This window comes from Sinocyclocheilus anshuiensis, unplaced genomic scaffold, assembly GCF_001515605.1.
Source record: "Sinocyclocheilus anshuiensis isolate Anshui unplaced genomic scaffold, SAMN03320099.WGS_v1.1 scaffold882, whole genome shotgun sequence".
Classification (NCBI taxonomy): Eukaryota; Metazoa; Chordata; class Actinopteri; order Cypriniformes; family Cyprinidae; genus Sinocyclocheilus; species Sinocyclocheilus anshuiensis.
In genome coordinates, this window is record NW_015540910.1 from 725,469 (window position 1) to 741,522 (window position 16,054).

Below are 16,054 nucleotides of genomic sequence, written 5' to 3' on the forward strand. Positions count from 1 at the left end.
GCCTGATTGTTGCATGCAAAGTTTGCATTTGGAGCGCTCAACAACGCCATTAGATCAGTGGGCTCTGTTAGTGCTTTGGCAAGGTAACACTTTTTGGAGGGCAACAGGGATTTCGCCTAGGGCGTCAAATTGGCTAGAAACGGCCCTGCTGGTTTGTCACTGGTCTGGACATGAGCTGCCATTGTGGAAAAATAGAAGTGTATATATAAGATATGTATATACTTTCATGACTGTCATTTTAGTTTAGGGACCAATTCTCACTATTCAGTTGCTTATTAGCATGCATATTGGCAGCTTATTAGTACTTATGAGGCACATATAATAATGCCTTATTCTGCATGACCATCTTTTAGATCCCTTAATCCTGCTCTTTACTTAAACTTAACAAATAACATTATTAAGCAGCAAATTAGGAGTTTATTGAGGCAAAAGTTGTAGTAAAAGCAAGTTAATAGTGAGAATTGGTCCCCAAACTAAATTGTGACTTAGGTTTGATAACGTCTTGGTTACGTATGGTAACCCTCGTTCCCTGAAGGAGGGAATGGAGACTACATACACATTTAAGTACACTTTTAAAAAGTAAACTTTTTTTATTAATCTAAAGTTACATTTTATGTTAAAATGTGTTTTAAATCATTATGCACTGATGTTTTGACTAACACATATAGCACATATAAAGGACTTGAATTTGAAGTGTGCTAGCTATTACAAAAAGTTAATGTGATAATATAAAATGTAATAAATTGCAACTTACAAATATATTTAATTACAAATATTTTCAAAAACACGACATACAAGATTCAATAGAAATGACATTACAGTAATTTTATTTTTATGTATTTGTTTGTCATAGCTATGGAAGCCCGTTTCTGCCACTGAATAATAAATATTAAAAAAAAAGTTTATTGCGACTTTTTATCTCACAATTCTGACTTTTTTTCTCAGAATTGCGTGATATAAAACTCGCAATTGCGAGACATAAAGTCGCAATTCTGAGAAATAAAGTCTGAACTGCGAGATATAAACTCACAATTGTGAGTTATAAAGTTAGAATTGTGAGTTTATATCTCGCAGTTCAGACTTTATTTCTCAGAATTGCGACTTTATGTCTCGCAATTGCGAGTTTTATATCACGCAATTCTGACTTTATTTCTCAGAATTGTGAGTTTCTCACAATTATGACATTTTAACTCGCAATTGCGAATATATATCACGCAATTCTGAGAAAAAACTGTCAGAATTGCGAGTTTGTATCATGCAATTATGAGAAAAAAAGTCAGAATTGTGAGATCAAAAGTAGCAATTACCTTTTTTATTTTTTATTCAGTGGCGGAAACAGGCTTCTTCCATACATAGCAGTACAAAGGCGATAGAAGTAATTATGAAATTACATATAAAGACGTACATCATAAACTCTAAATGTAAGCTAATTGAATTTAAATTCAAACTACATGCAGTTTAATTTAATTGCAATAATATGCAATTAAATGTCCAAAAATATTACATTCACTTCCCGCTTGAGTATTATTATTTATTTTTTTCAAGTAGGCCTATATTATTTGCACTCTTTTTAAAAGTATGTTAAAGTGTACTTATTTTTTTACAGGGGTGTTCGCCTGCAAAAAAATTAAAAATAAAATACTGGTTAAACTAGTTAAGAATCCTGGTTATTAAGACAACAGAATCCAGAACACAACATACCAACAATCAGCAATGCTGGTCTTTTCAACAGGGATAAGATTTACTTATATTATATAAATAAATGTGCAATTTATCAGAAAAAATATGAGAAAAAGATAATGCTTAAAAGAAAATCCGGTAGCGCTTTATTTTGCAGTCCTGTTCCACATGTACATTTACAGTCAAATATTGTACAGTGTACGGTGTAATTATTATAGTAATTGCAGAAATTATAGTAAAAACCCTCAACCTACCCCTAAACCTAACCTTAACCCATGTAGATACCTTATATTATCAGTACTTTAGTACACTGTAAAAATAAAATAAATAAATAAATAAATAGTCAGGCATGAGATATGAAACATCAGTTGCACAGGACAAAATAACACACTATTAACTAACTTTCTATTGCACTAATTAAAAGTATCAGTTAATTATCCACATGAAATGAGTCACACTTGAACTCAAGCTATCCTCTCCTCTCTGTCTAGTCTGTGTACGTAATGGATCTGATGGCTCTGTATGTCAGCCATATTAACTGCACTGAACAGTGGCTGTAGCCTTTAACCTCTTCGTGGACACCCACGTCATTATGACAGATATATCAACCGCCAAATTATCCGTGACCGCAGCCAGTCCTATTATTTCCTGTTATATTAATGCAAGAAACACCCTGACTGTTTGATACGCTTAGATCAGAGTAGAAGTGATGTCACACCAGGGTGAAAACAAGTTTTGAACAAAGTCAGGATAATTAGGATGTATATTTTCAGAGGAAATGATATGAAGTGCTTAGTGTTGTATTTGCTCAGGCCATATTTGACCTCGAAATCGACATAACATTTTTAAATAATATATTGTGTACATAAAATATGAAAATATTTAAGATTGTTAGCTTCAGATATAATTTTAATGACAATTGTGAACATGTTTATGTTTGACACTACATGCTAAACTACAAAACATGATAGTGCTATTTTTTTTTCTTCAGATATTATTGTGCATGGTATTTAATTTATCATTACAGATGCCCGTCTTGTGAAAATGTATGTCCGAAACTTTCATTAGGCCTTACCTGTCCATCTCTCATTTATGTCATTATGTGAAATGGCACTGACATGTGTTTTTCTGCTCGATTGATTCATGTGCTGGCCCCTCCACGTTTATATATCACATCTATTCTATAACATCTTTTTATTAGAGCAACCACATTAGAACATCCGGTGGATGTTCACCGTCAGAGGGAAGAGGAAAAATGAATCGAATATTTTCATGTGATTGACAGTCCAAACATGGACAAAATGAAAGTACCTGATGATGACAGAGATGTTTTTTAGAGTTGGCCAAAATGTAGCTGTAAATTGAAACAGGTGTCAAAAGACGAGACATTTTCACAGTAGTTTTTTTGTGCCACTATTGTTTTGTTTTTGTTTTTGTGTTGTGTTGTGTTGTGTTGTGTTGTGTTGTGTTGTGTTGTGTTGTGTTGTTGTGTTGTGTTGTGTTGTTTTGTTTTTTGTTTGTGAGCTGTATAACACATACTTTAAACCTGAAATATTTCTCTAACATTTTCACTCAGAACAGTATTTTTTCTGTTACCTGAAATCACTGTTATGCATATACTGTACAGTACATACAGTACACTGCAATACACCATCTGAATCAAATAAAAGTTGGATAAAAAAAAAAAAAAAAATTTACACATATTCCACAGCATAAGAACAGAAACCAACAGTCCAACAAAATGATCTCCTCCTCATCATTTTAAAGTCACAATGAAAATTTAGCAATAGTAAGATATCATTCACTCTTAAAATTAAAGGTGCTTCACGATGCCATAGAAGAACCTTTTTTGTCTAAATGGTTCCATAAAGAACCTTTAACATCTGCAGAACCTTTCAGTTTCACTAAAGGTTATTTGTGGCGAAAGAAGGTTCTTCAGATTATAAAAAGGTATGAAAGAGATGGTTCTTTAAAGAACCTTTGACTGAATGGTTCTTTGTGGAACCAAAAAATGGTTCTTCTATGGCATCGCTGTGAAGAACCTTTTAAGCATCTTTATTTTTAAGAGTAAGAACCATTCTTTTCTCCAGGGACTGATTTACTGATCAGATATCGAGAGGAAAACTTTTCTCTTTGCTACAAGATGCTCAGTAGCTAGTGTTATAATTTAGTAATGATTTCATAATTTTAGAATTGTAATTTTAGATAAGAGACACCATGCTATACAGAAAACAGAGTAGCATTAAACAGCAGACATTAAATACACTCTTAAAAATAAAGATGCTTCAAAAGATTCTTCACAGCGATGCCACAGAAGAACCATTTTTGGTTCCACAAAGAACCATTCAGTCAAAGGTTCTTTAAAGAACCATCTCTTTCATACCTTTTTATAATCTGAAGAACCTTCTTTCGCCACAAAGAACCTTTTGTGAAACAGAAAGGTTCTTCAGATGTTAAAGGTTCTTTATGGAACCATTTAGACAAAAAGGTTCTTCTATGGCATCGTGAAGCACCTTTATTTTTAAGAGTGTAACTTCTTTAATAAGAACTTCTTTTACTAAATAATAAAAATACTAAAACAATTATTTTCACTCAAACAAAATTGTGCCAAGGTTCTAATAATAGGCATAATAGCTGCTGTTGGCTGGATTATTATTTTTTTATTTATTTTTATTATTATTATATGGGAGGTGCTCATATTAAATTTATTGCAGAAACAGCACAATATGCAAAATATTTTCTCCAACTCACTCAAAATATTTACAAGAATGCAAGCATTCTCAAATTCTGTCTTCTATTAACTGGTCAGTCGGGTTAAAGCGGTCTGCTGGTTCCAGTGTTTTACCAGTCTTAGTTCATAATCTGAAAGTTAATCAGGTCAAAGTTTACTTCTAGATCTTTATCTTTCACTTTGAGCTGAGGTAAATGTCTGGTAAAGTGCAAGAGTCAATGAAAAAAGGGTTTGAATGTAATGGTCACACTTTATTTTAAGGTCCAATTCTCGCTGTTAACAAACCATTAACTATGACTTTTCCCTCAATAAATTCCTAACTTGCTGCTTACAAATAGTTAGTAAGGTAGTTGTTAAGTTTAGGTAGTGGGTAGGATTAGGGATATAGAATATGCTCATGCCGAATATGTGATTTATAAGTGCTAATAAACAGCCAATATGTTAATAATAGCCATGCTAATAAGCAACTGGTTAATAGTGAGAATTGCTCCCTATACTGTTACCAGTGTACTGTTGTCTGTTTTCTCTGCCATTTTTGTACCTCCTCAATTTTATGAATAGTACATGTGTTTTTGTATGGATTGCAGAGGTCCTTATCAAGCACCAGTCATTGTCAGAGGTCTATAATGAACTAGTATGGTGCATAAATTGCGTGGCTTTTATGGCTATAATCGATGTATGCAACCACTTGATGTTGGTGTGCATTAACGTATCAGCGTGTTCATCAAAAATCATATAGTGAGGTGCTGCATCCAATCAGATGGTGTCAGGCAGGGTCTTTTCTAATGGTTGTGGGATATTTAACCATATTTGCACGCTACTTTCACTTTTTAGATCAGTTGCTGTTGTTTATTTTCTTCTTGGTTTAAAAAGGAAGCCTTTCTTGCTACATTGCTTTTGAAATTCTTTCTACGTAAAATCTCCAATGGGTTTATTGACCTTATTATAATAACATTGAGCAGAGAAGTGGATTTTTATCTTTCTTTTATTAGAAAAAAAACAACAACAATCTAAACAAAATGTCAATTCTTCTTTGCTGTTCATGTCATTTTTATAATACATTTTATTCATATGCCATCATGATTACATGTTGCAAAACACTATACGTCCTTATTGACATGCAAGGTTGATCCGAAACTGAAAATGCTGCAAACAGTTGTTTACACCAAAAGGCACTGGCTCTTTTATACTCTGGGAAAAAAATAAGAATGATACTAAATAATAATAAAAAATAAACAAACAGAATCATTCCCATCATTATTATACATCTTATATTTATTTGACTGTATTTTCCACTGTGTTTGCATTTGAACTATAGGGGCAGATAAATGGGCGACTGCAGCAAGTCTCTCTTCCCATAAGTGTTGGCTCCTACGTTGGTCGGCGCGTAGACGGTGCCGAGGGTGTTGCTGGATCGGACGAGAAAGTCTGCTAATCTCTGAGTCACGCAGGTGGCTGTGTTACACTTCCGCTTTTCCATGTGATGACTGTGGGGAAGTTCAGGAGAATATAAAGCATTAGTCATGCGCCTCAATCAATTAAAACAACCTGAAAAAGATGTTGTAATGTCGTAATTAAGCAATATCGCAAGAGCAAGAATTGTACAATTTGAAATTAACCAATTCTAATTCAAAGACGCCATAATAGTTAATAATAGATTCATTTAACTGTAAACACATTAATAACTTTTTTTGTGATTGCCGTGGATTGCTAGCATGATGTTTCTTTTAATAATTTATAACAAAACAATTTCAGTCTTTAACTTATTCCCCCTCAAAAACGCAAATCTACTTCAATTGTACTACGACCTACCAAAATGGCAACATCTTAAACTCTGAATCATAATTGTTCATTATTTTGCACAAGTACCTGTTCACTGCAGTGAGGCCCCTTGGAGGCCGTGGCCTTGTAAAACTCACAAATGGATTGTCAGATAGATCTGTGACCAGCCATCCATCGACCTCTTGCGAGTCATCCGGCTTTTCGTTAGAGGAAAGGGAGTACCTGTCGACAAAAGAGGCCACAAAGCACCATCTCATCCAGAGTTGCTTAGAAAGTGCCACTTTCCCTGACAACAGATCTTCTGAAGTGGAGACGTGTTGCAAGTGGATCATTTGCGCCCGCTGGTCATATCACTTACACACACTTCTCCACACTTGCAACACACTTGTTACATCTTGATACAAGGATACTAAATAATCCGCTACCTCATGTGAACTTCTTTGTTAGGTGACCTAAAATAGTTATTTGATGTGGTAACATTGACATTACATTATTAATTGCTTAAACTAAACGAAACTAAACTAAAATAAAATAAAAAATGTTTAATTAAATAAAATAAAAAATAAAAAAATAATAATAAAAAAAATAAATAAATAAAAAATTAATTAAATTAAATTAAATTAAATTAAAAATCTGAATACATTAGATTATGCCGGCAAGAGTCATATTTAAAGCTGAAACAGCAAGAAATAGCTGCACATTATAGCTGCACATGATAGTACCTATCAATACATAGACGCTTCCTTATGACCAATTTCTACATTTTATAATAATAATAGTGAAGTCATCAAAAGAAAATAACACAAATGGAGGAATGGGAATTATTTAGACATGTTTTATATAGAATATAGATTATCTAGATTGCAGATTGTCTTGGGATGTGCAGTATTTAATTTCTGGCTGATAGTGATAAGGGGGTAATTCATTTTTAATAAATGATAACTAATAAATATTATACTGTTTTCTTAAAAAAATAAATAATAAGACAACAAAAAGACACTGAAAAAAAAATGTTTGCATGCTATAAGTGAATTTATACAACGCTATTATTATAATGTAAAATATAAAACATGAATAAATATTTTCATTGGAGAAATCTGCTTTAAAAAGAAAAATGAAGTCTGTATAATAATAAAGGAAGAAACATTATTAAAGGTTGTTTTATGCTTTAGCAAGACGTTTTTACACAAACGCACACAGCTCTGCAATAATTATGCACAGTATTCATTCATGTTCTTAAGGCATAAGACTTCGATGTCAAAACCTTTTAAAATAATGAAAAACATAAATTTAGTAAAGTTTGTCTTAACCTTAGACTGCATGGTAGAATGTTATCATTATCATATGAAACAAATAAAAGAGAAATTGTTAGCTATTTCTACCCATTTTAAAACCTAGATATTCGTTTTGATGGAATAAAATAATGTGTTTAGATTAAATATTAAATACTATTTTTGACTTCAATAAAACCAGTTAAAACAGATGTTACCATTTATAAGTGACCATTGTTTTCAGTGTACTCATTAGACAAGTCTACAATCACACAGATAGTTTATATTTAATATTTAAATTTATATAAATCTAAATATTCAATCATTCTTTCTTATTTAAAAGATAAAATAAAATAAAAAATTCAATAGACAATACGTTTTGTTAATATGTTTGTATTTTATGCAGTAAAGTAATAGACAATATGTCAGGTAACCCAAAGTGTGTAACCTAAACCTATGATACCATCTGGATTAACTGATTCTAAATGAAAAATATTATTTAATTTGTCCTAATCAACCTAACTACATCAGGTTAAACAAATAAAAAACAAATCTTAGCTTTAAGGGTCAGATTAGGGGCACAAAAAATAGATCAGTAATCAGATAAAAAACAAAACAAAAAAAAAACACCCTAACAAAAGGAACATTTTTACTTTTTACAATGAGTTAAAAGACTTGCCTGTTGTAAGGGACTGTGGCAACACATTGCAGCATCACAAGGAAGATCAGGATCTGGGAGGGCAGTTTCAGATGATACATGGCAGACAGGAATACTTGTATTTGTTCTTGTGCAAAATAAAAGAACAAAAAATAAAAAAGAGCATTAGCATTCTGTGGACATTTCAGTGACATTTTCTGAGTTTTGTACCACCACATCCCCATCAGTAAAGCTCAAGGTGTTTTTAACTCATATTACAGTTGACAAAATGTAGTGTTATTTTACATTTGTCGACATTTAGCATCATTAATATTATTAAAATGTTTTTATTATTGTTTTTAAACTTTCAAAACTAAAAACAAACTCTTTTCAAATAATGCTGAGCCTAATGATAATCCAAAGATATTTTATTGAAAAGGTAAGAGTACTCACTTCCAGCGGTTTCAAACCAGTGGACAGCAGCTCCTGAAGGTGCCGGCGTTGTCTCTGTTTTTCACACAAACACACTCACACACTCACTCCATCCTCTCTGTTATAGGCTCCTACCCTCAACCACTTGTGACATCATCGCACTCCTCCAAATATAGCCCTCCATTTCCAGTAGAGATCGAGAGGGGGGTTAGCTTGAAGATTTCAAACTCACAGTGAGGGTCAAAAGCGGCGCTGACGCTCATTATGACATTTGTTGTGGACATCATTATCGACTGCCTTTACGTCACAATGCTTCAGATGACTTTGAGTAAAGCCTTCCTACAATGTGTGTGTGTGTGTGTGGGGGGCGGGGGGTATACTTTCTACATTCATGAGCACATTTGGCTCATTTTAATTATCGTTTCTGAAGAAAAATCAGTGCTGTACCTGGAACAACTTCTTCAAAATATTATAAATGTCAAGGTCAGGCCTTGAGTTAGGCCTTGTTTCTTTGTATATCTTTTTATTTATTTATTTTTCCATTCAAAATGCTCTAAAAAGTGCCAGAATTTCTTCAAAGCTTTACCTTTCTTGTAGCTCAATACTTTCCCCTTCCCAGGGATTCAAGAAGCAATGACTCGCAATGAGAACAAAAATAAAATAAGTTTCACCCAGAATCCACCAACATCCACAGGGACTGAAATGTATCACACATGAAATCATTATGTATCGTAACAGAATGGAAAAGGTGGAAAACTTACACAAATTTACACAGAAATTAAGATTCTTTAAATTTTCTCTTGGAGATGGAGCTTTATGAAGCTTGAAAGCCTTCATTCAGTTTCAGAGAAGAAAGAAAGATGGGTTTAGAATGACATGAAATGTTTTGTTTTTGTTGTTGTTGAAAATTAGTCAAGTTTTCTATAGTGACTTTAAATCACAACAACAAAAAAATAAAAATCACCAGACTTTTCCGCTAATTCGCAACTGTAAATATGTTTAAAGACATTTCCAACGTGTAGATTTATTTTGTGTTTTTACTTGTAGTATTTTGAAAATTTTTAGTCCAGCTAAAGCAGCTGATTTTGCTTTTACATTATACAAATATACTGTAAAACGAAGTGGCACATCACAAAACACACCAATGATCAGCCTAAAATCAATACTTTACATAATTTAATTTTCCATAAATAAATAAATAAATGTTACTTAGATTTTTCCAACCAAAAATGAGGTGCTATGTATTATATTTACCAGTGATTATTATGATCTTAGTACAAATACTGCAGTTAGTCTACAGTATAGTTGCAAACATAACACTCACTATTGTCTAAAATCATGATGCTCAGGACTGCAGGACTGTAAAATGTAGGTTATTTTTTCAGATGCTTATTTTAGAAAAAAAAAAAGGTTACACTATTTAAACGAGGTTTAAATAAACATTGTATATATCTATATATATATATATATATATATATATATATATATATACAAAGTGTTAATTAAATACATTTACTCTAGACATATTAAGATAATATATTTTTCTTTAATATCATTTTTGGAATATACTGCCACCACATGTTAGAAAGCATCCATTGCATACTTACAGGGAAAAAAAAAAATCTCCAATGGAGATTAATGTATGCATTTAGGGGCATACATATGTATCTACTGTATATAGGGCATATTTATTTATTTATTTATGCTATACACAGAAGAAGTATTTGTGTGTGTGTGTGTCTGGTTCAGGTATACTCTACGTTATGGGGACAAAATGTCCCACAAAGATAGCAATATCCAAAATCCTTGTCCTTTTGGGGACATTTTTTGGTCCCCATGAAGAAAACAGCTTACAAATCATACTAAGTGATGTTTTTTTTATTTTTTATCTAAGAATGGCAGTCGTTTTTGTGAGGGGTAGGTTTAGGGGAGTTTATAGAGTCAGGGCCAGGTTGATGCACAGGCCTACTGGGCACGTGCCCAAAGCACTAGACCAGTGGGGGGCCCATCTGAAATTCCATTCGATTTTAACTGATGGGGAGCTGCTACTTCAGAGCGTATCATTTTCTTGTGAAGAGAGGATGAAGTCTAAAGAGCTAGTCTCTGTTCCCCAAGCCTGTCTCAACAGGACGTCTGCTCCCATATTCAAACACCCTAGAATGTAGTGAGAGCAGCCTGCCCTGGGCCCAAAGTAGGATATAACATGAATAATGGCCACTAATGAAAACCCGCTGATTTATAAATGGCCAGTGGTGTAACACCATGTGCACTGAATTCACTGTTCACTCTGTCACCCTTTTTTCCCCCGCTAGCAACGCCCCTGTATACTGTTGTGTTGTTCATCTGGTCATGTGGCAGCCCTACAGGTCCATTTATTTGCGATGTGAGAGGATGGCTCCCCCAGAGTCCACAGGCTGGCCTTGAGGACCATGCCCCTATAAGTAAGGCATCCGTAACACCCTTACTCAAGAACTGGGGTTATATCCACAAAAGAAGGGTACAAAAGCAACTGTGCAAGACCCTTACTTCTTGCAAAGGGTGTGAAAGCCAAAGTATTGGCTTCATATGGAGCAGACCCAGCAGAATTACTGGGATTGTGCTGCCATGAAGTGGCAAAGATGTCCACAGAAGTAAGAATCGGCTGAACATAATAAGAAAAGCCATGCTTCTGAATGACAGATCCTAATGATGACATGTAGACGGAGAAGAGAAGTGGTCCAAGCACTGAGCCTTGAGGAACCCCAGTAGCACGAAGTTGTGATTTAGAAACCTCACCCCTCCAAGACACCCTGAAGGACCTTCCTGAGAGGTAAGACTTGAAACACAGGAGTGCGGTTCCTGAGATGCCCATCTTTATGAGGGTGGACAGGAGGATCTGGTGGTTAACTGTGTCAAAAGCAGCAGACAGATCCAGCAAGATGAGTACTGAGGATTTGGAAGGCAGCAGACAGATTCAGCAAGATGAGTACTGAGGATTTGGTAGCTGCTCTTGCCAGTCTCAGGGCTTCAGTAACTGAGAGTAGAGCAGTCTCAGTTGAGTGGCCGCTTTTGAAGCCAGATTGGTTGTTGTCAAGGAGGTTGTTCTATGCAAGAAACATAGAGTGTAAGAGTTGAACATAACTCACTCAAGTGTCTTTGCAATGAATGGAAGAAGGGATACTGGAAGTGGGGTTACCCGAGCCTGCTTAAATGCTGATGGAAATGTACCAGTGTGAAGAGAGGTGTTGATAATGTGAGTAAGCGCAGGTATAACTGAAGAAGAAATGGCCTGAAGGAGGTGAGTGGAAACTAAGAAAGTAGAAATCCTTTTCTACAGTCTGCAGGAGGTCGACACATTTGGCAGACGTCGCCACACTGGCGCCACAATAACAGACCGGTGTGTAAAACTCTTGGACGTATTTTAAGGATTTTATGCCGCGAACTTGAAATATTTAACATGCTTTTGAAAATCCAGTGTTTAGTTGATCCTGATAAGCACTCATCGTCACATTTGTAAACACAATGGCTTTCTTCTTCTATGTGGGGGTTTGGCGTCACAGCCTCTTTGTTTTCAGGTGGAATGTTAAAGAATGCGACACGCATGTCTCCCGGAAATCCTGTACACTTCAACCAGTCAGAGGACGACTTCGAAACTCCTGAAGTGTTTCCAGCTAAGTGTGCCGTATGCATCAGACGTTCAGCGAGCAGTTCGTGGGTGTGACGTCTGAGGCTGAGACTAGGCATTGGGTGGCTGTTGGAAGCCACAGGATTAACTGCCAGAAAGCTACAGTATCTTAATCCCGTATCTTATTAGAAAAATTATGCACACCCTCAAGACATTATTTTTCCAATAATTCAACAAGCCGTCATCGATTATTCCTTACTTGTATAATACTTACGTAGAGTATTATGAGAGGAAGCTCGACAAAGCGAGTTCCTGTGTTTCATACATTCTTCAAGTATTCATTTTCTCATCAACATAAAAAGCAGAGATGGGCATGCATAGATGATTATGCAATCATCTATGTATGGCATTCCCAGAGGGCCGATGCTGGCTTCACTGATGCCACGCATAATGTTTTCCAACAACGCGATCACCCATGTGGGCAAGATTTCCCCTTTTTATCATATATCATGCTCTGTTAGGTATTTTTCTGAATTGTACAATTAAAATATCCCACATGCTTTTGCACATTTAACCACGCATTACCAGAAACAAGCTGTTGAACAATATTCTGGGTGTCAGATGACCATGTGGAGCTCACTGTGAAATTATCAGCATCATCAGTGTGGGTGGCAACTGTATAGTACTTGTACCTGTCAGAGGGGGGAAAATTAATGCATTAAGGAGTAAGTTATTACTTTTTTATTACGTTTTTTGTCTTGAAAATGGTCTAAAAGTGTTTCAATTGGTATATTTTGGGACTGTGGAACTAAAGTACATAACTGATTACCTGCAAATAAATTAAACTATTATTATTTAACAAATGTTTTATTAAGTTGTACACAACGCTAATAAAATAAATCATAATAAATCATCAGTCTCTGTGCCATTTCTAAAGTATCAACAGTAATTGAGTCACATTACAGCATCAATGGTGTGACTCACTGGTATAAGTGCTCATCTAATGGGTGAACCTCTGCCCTCATTTCTAACTGGAGCTCAACACATTACTACTCACCCATTTCAAAGCTGCCATTGATGATACCAGCAGAAGAGCTTTGAATCTCAAAGTGACTCTCAATCTGAGTTATGGTGCTTTTGGTGTAACTCCTTGTCAGCAATTTATAGAAATAACAGAAGGCAAATACACCAATAAAGATCTTGGAACACAAGGACAGAAGAAAGATTTGAGTTTTTGGTCACACTTTATTTTAAGGTGCAATTCTCGCTATTAAAAAAAACATGAACTACGACTTTTGCCTCAATAAACTCCTAATTTGCTGCTTATTAATAGTAAGGTAGTTGTTAAATTTAGGTATTGGGTAGGATTAGGCATGTAGAATATGGTCATGCAGAATATGTGATTTATAAGTACTAATAAACAGCCAATATGTCAATAAAAGGCATGCTAATGAACATCTACTGTAGTTAATTGTGAGAATTGGTCCCTAGGAGCTGGAGTGTTTACAAGAAAGAATCTGGAACTTGAGCATTGATTCTTATATAAATATTGTTTCTTAAGCAGCAAATCAGTATATTAGAGTGATTTCTTAAGTATCATGTGACACTGAAGGATGGAGTAAGGCAGGGGTGTCAAACTCAATTCCTGGAGGGCCGGAACCCTGCAGAGTTTTGTTCCAACCCTGCTCCAACACACATACCATGTAGTTTTCAAATAAGCCTGAAGGACTTGATTAGTTGGATCAGGTGTGTTTAATTAGGGTTGAATCTAAACTCTGCAGGGCTCCGGCCCTCCAGGAATTGAGTTTGACACCCCAGGAGTAAGGGTAAATTACCACATTAAACATTTAGATAAACTTGAGTGTCTGCTGTTAATGTTTGTTAGATAGAATGTGAACCAAGAATGAGTATGACTGTAATGTCATGATGGTTTGTTTCAATACATAAATAGTATATTGCAAGTAGAAACATTTTGAATGACTATTTACAGCAGGGGTTCTCAACTCTGGCCCTCGAGGTCCACTTTTCTGCCGAGTTTAGCTCCAACTCTAATCAAACACACCTGACCAAGCTAATCAAGGTCTTCAGGATTGCTACAAAGTTACAAGCTGGTGAGATTGATCAAGGTTGGAGTTGAGAACCTTTGATTTACAGTAACCTTATATTAGGGATCTCCAACCCTGATCCTGGAGAGCTACCGTCCTCCAGACTTTAGTTCCAACCTTGCTCCAAAACACCTGTCTGTAATTATGAAATATCCCTGAACACCTTGATTAGCTGGTTTGGGTTTGTTTGAAGCTGAAATCTGCAGCATGGTAGCTCTACAGGAGCAGGGTTGGAAAACTTTGAATTCTCTTGCACTTCGGATTCACTCACTTCAGGGGAACACAACACTTTTATTTTCCTTTTTCTCTCCATCACCATGTGCCTTGGGGAATTCGTTTATAGAATTGTACTGTTGAATAGCTCACAAGAGGGATTTGCCAGAACACTATATAGTTTTGTAAGGGTCCCACTCACAGTGCTCCTCTGTGTGACAGTTAAATCCAAAGTGTTTATCAACTTTGACCCTAGCCTGTCCGCTCAGTGTAATGTTACCCAAAAAGCTAATAGGGCCTTGGCCTCTCTGCTAATGAAATGGGTACTTGTGATGATGAACACATCCTCTTCATTACCTCAACAACTCTCACTGATGAGTCAGTCAAGATCATATCTGTCATTTTCAATCAGGAATAGACACGTGGACTGAATATAACATTCCTAGATTGTCCTAAATACCTGTGGCAGTGGCTGAGAGCTGTATTGTTGCGTTAGGAGTGGCTGTTATACATACGCATGACAAAATTGGCTTCCAGCTATAATGAAACTCAATAAAGGGATAATTCATCTCAAAATGAAAAGCCTGTCAACATTTCCTCACCCTCATGTTGTTTCTAAACATGTAGCCTATGCATTTCTTTTTACAGAACACATTCAAGAGGAGTTTCAAATCACACGTTTAGGCTTTGGGCTGGTAATTAAAGAGGCAGGCATTACAGCAATTAACAGCAACAAGTAGCCCTACTTAACAAGCAATTAGCCCTAAATATGCAGCACTCATGGCTGTGTTCCACTTCAAATTTTATATGGCCTTCCCTCACTAACTTTGCTTCATCTCGTGGACTCAGATGTACATCACTGCTTGTTTTGTGTGAGTGGCCACTTCAGCCGGAACTTGAGCAATAGGTTTAAATGGAATGCCCTGAGCCCTTGATCACTTAGAATTACACAATCTTACACAATTTACAACTGAAACATCAATACGTTTTAGTATCATATATATCGCTAATTTCTACCAGGTGTTTCAAAGACTCAATTGCATTCATACAGACTCACTAAACTGCATAATTTACCATACATCATCACACCTACAATTTATCAATAACAACATCAATATATTTTATCAATATGTGAGGAACTGTTTGTAAATAGCTATATAATTCATTAGAACTTGCAATTGTAAAGTGTGTTTGCCTTTTTTATACTGTTGCACAAAACAGTATGTTTCACACAACTAATTTTTGTGACAAATGTTGGTGTCAGTTTCAATGCTACAAGAAATTGTATGAGAACTGCAAAAATCGAAAGAATTGACCAGGTCATGCCGCTGGTTAAGGAACATCTCGTGACCGCCCAGCAACGTCTGTACGACCGGCCCGCCCAGGCCCGGGAGTTCCAGCCGGGCGATCGAGTGGGGGTACTGGTCCCGACAGCTGCGTGCAAGTTCCTAGCGACCTGGCAGGGGCCCTACAACGTAGTGGAAAGGATGGGACCGGTGACGTACCGGGTGCGGCAACCGGGCCGCCGACGGACGGAGCAAATCTACCACGTCAACTTGCTCAAGAAGTGGGTTCCCCGGCCCGAGCAACTCGCCGCGC

The 16,054-nt window shown here is 35.8% G+C and overlaps 2 protein-coding genes across 2 annotated transcripts in view; both read right to left on the bottom strand.

Annotated features, from left to right (window-relative positions):
* Positions 1-5,723: 5,723 nt before the first annotated feature.
* Positions 5,724-8,615, bottom strand: LOC107689240 (calcitonin gene-related peptide 2-like). The gene is made up of 4 exons (XM_016487178.1): positions 8,555-8,615; positions 8,144-8,249; positions 6,281-6,415; positions 5,724-5,898 (listed from the first exon to the last, which is right to left on the bottom strand). The coding sequence occupies exons 2-4, from the start codon at positions 8,221-8,223 to the stop codon at positions 5,724-5,726; spliced, it is 390 nt and encodes a 129-aa protein (XP_016342664.1). The 5' UTR covers positions 8,224-8,249; positions 8,555-8,615.
* A 2,916-nt stretch (positions 8,616-11,531) lies between these two features.
* LOC107689254 (solute carrier organic anion transporter family member 1C1-like) overlaps positions 11,532-16,054 on the bottom strand; it is a 10,523-nt gene continuing 6,000 nt past the window's right edge. The window contains exons 13-15 of the mRNA XM_016487195.1: positions 13,195-13,336; positions 12,778-12,829; positions 11,532-11,616 (exon numbers count right to left, since the gene is read on the bottom strand). Of these exons, the coding sequence (XP_016342681.1) occupies positions 11,532-11,616; positions 12,778-12,829; positions 13,195-13,336 (279 nt within the window). The remainder of the gene's footprint in view (positions 11,617-12,777; positions 12,830-13,194; positions 13,337-16,054) is intronic.

Bases quoted from the DNA above. Each gene is read 5' to 3' on its own strand.
- LOC107689240 (XM_016487178.1), bottom strand. From the start codon at position 8,223: ATGTATCATCTGAAACTGCCCTCCCAGATCCTGATCTTCCTTGTGATG. The intron at 6,416-8,143 runs GCAAGTCTTTTA...TTTTGTCGACAG, and splicing joins GCCACAGTCCCTTACAACAG to GTACTCCCTTTCCTCTAACG. The intron at 5,899-6,280 runs GTACTTGTGCAA...ACTTCCCCACAG, and splicing joins GGCCTCACTGCAGTGAACAG to TCATCACATGGAAAAGCGGA.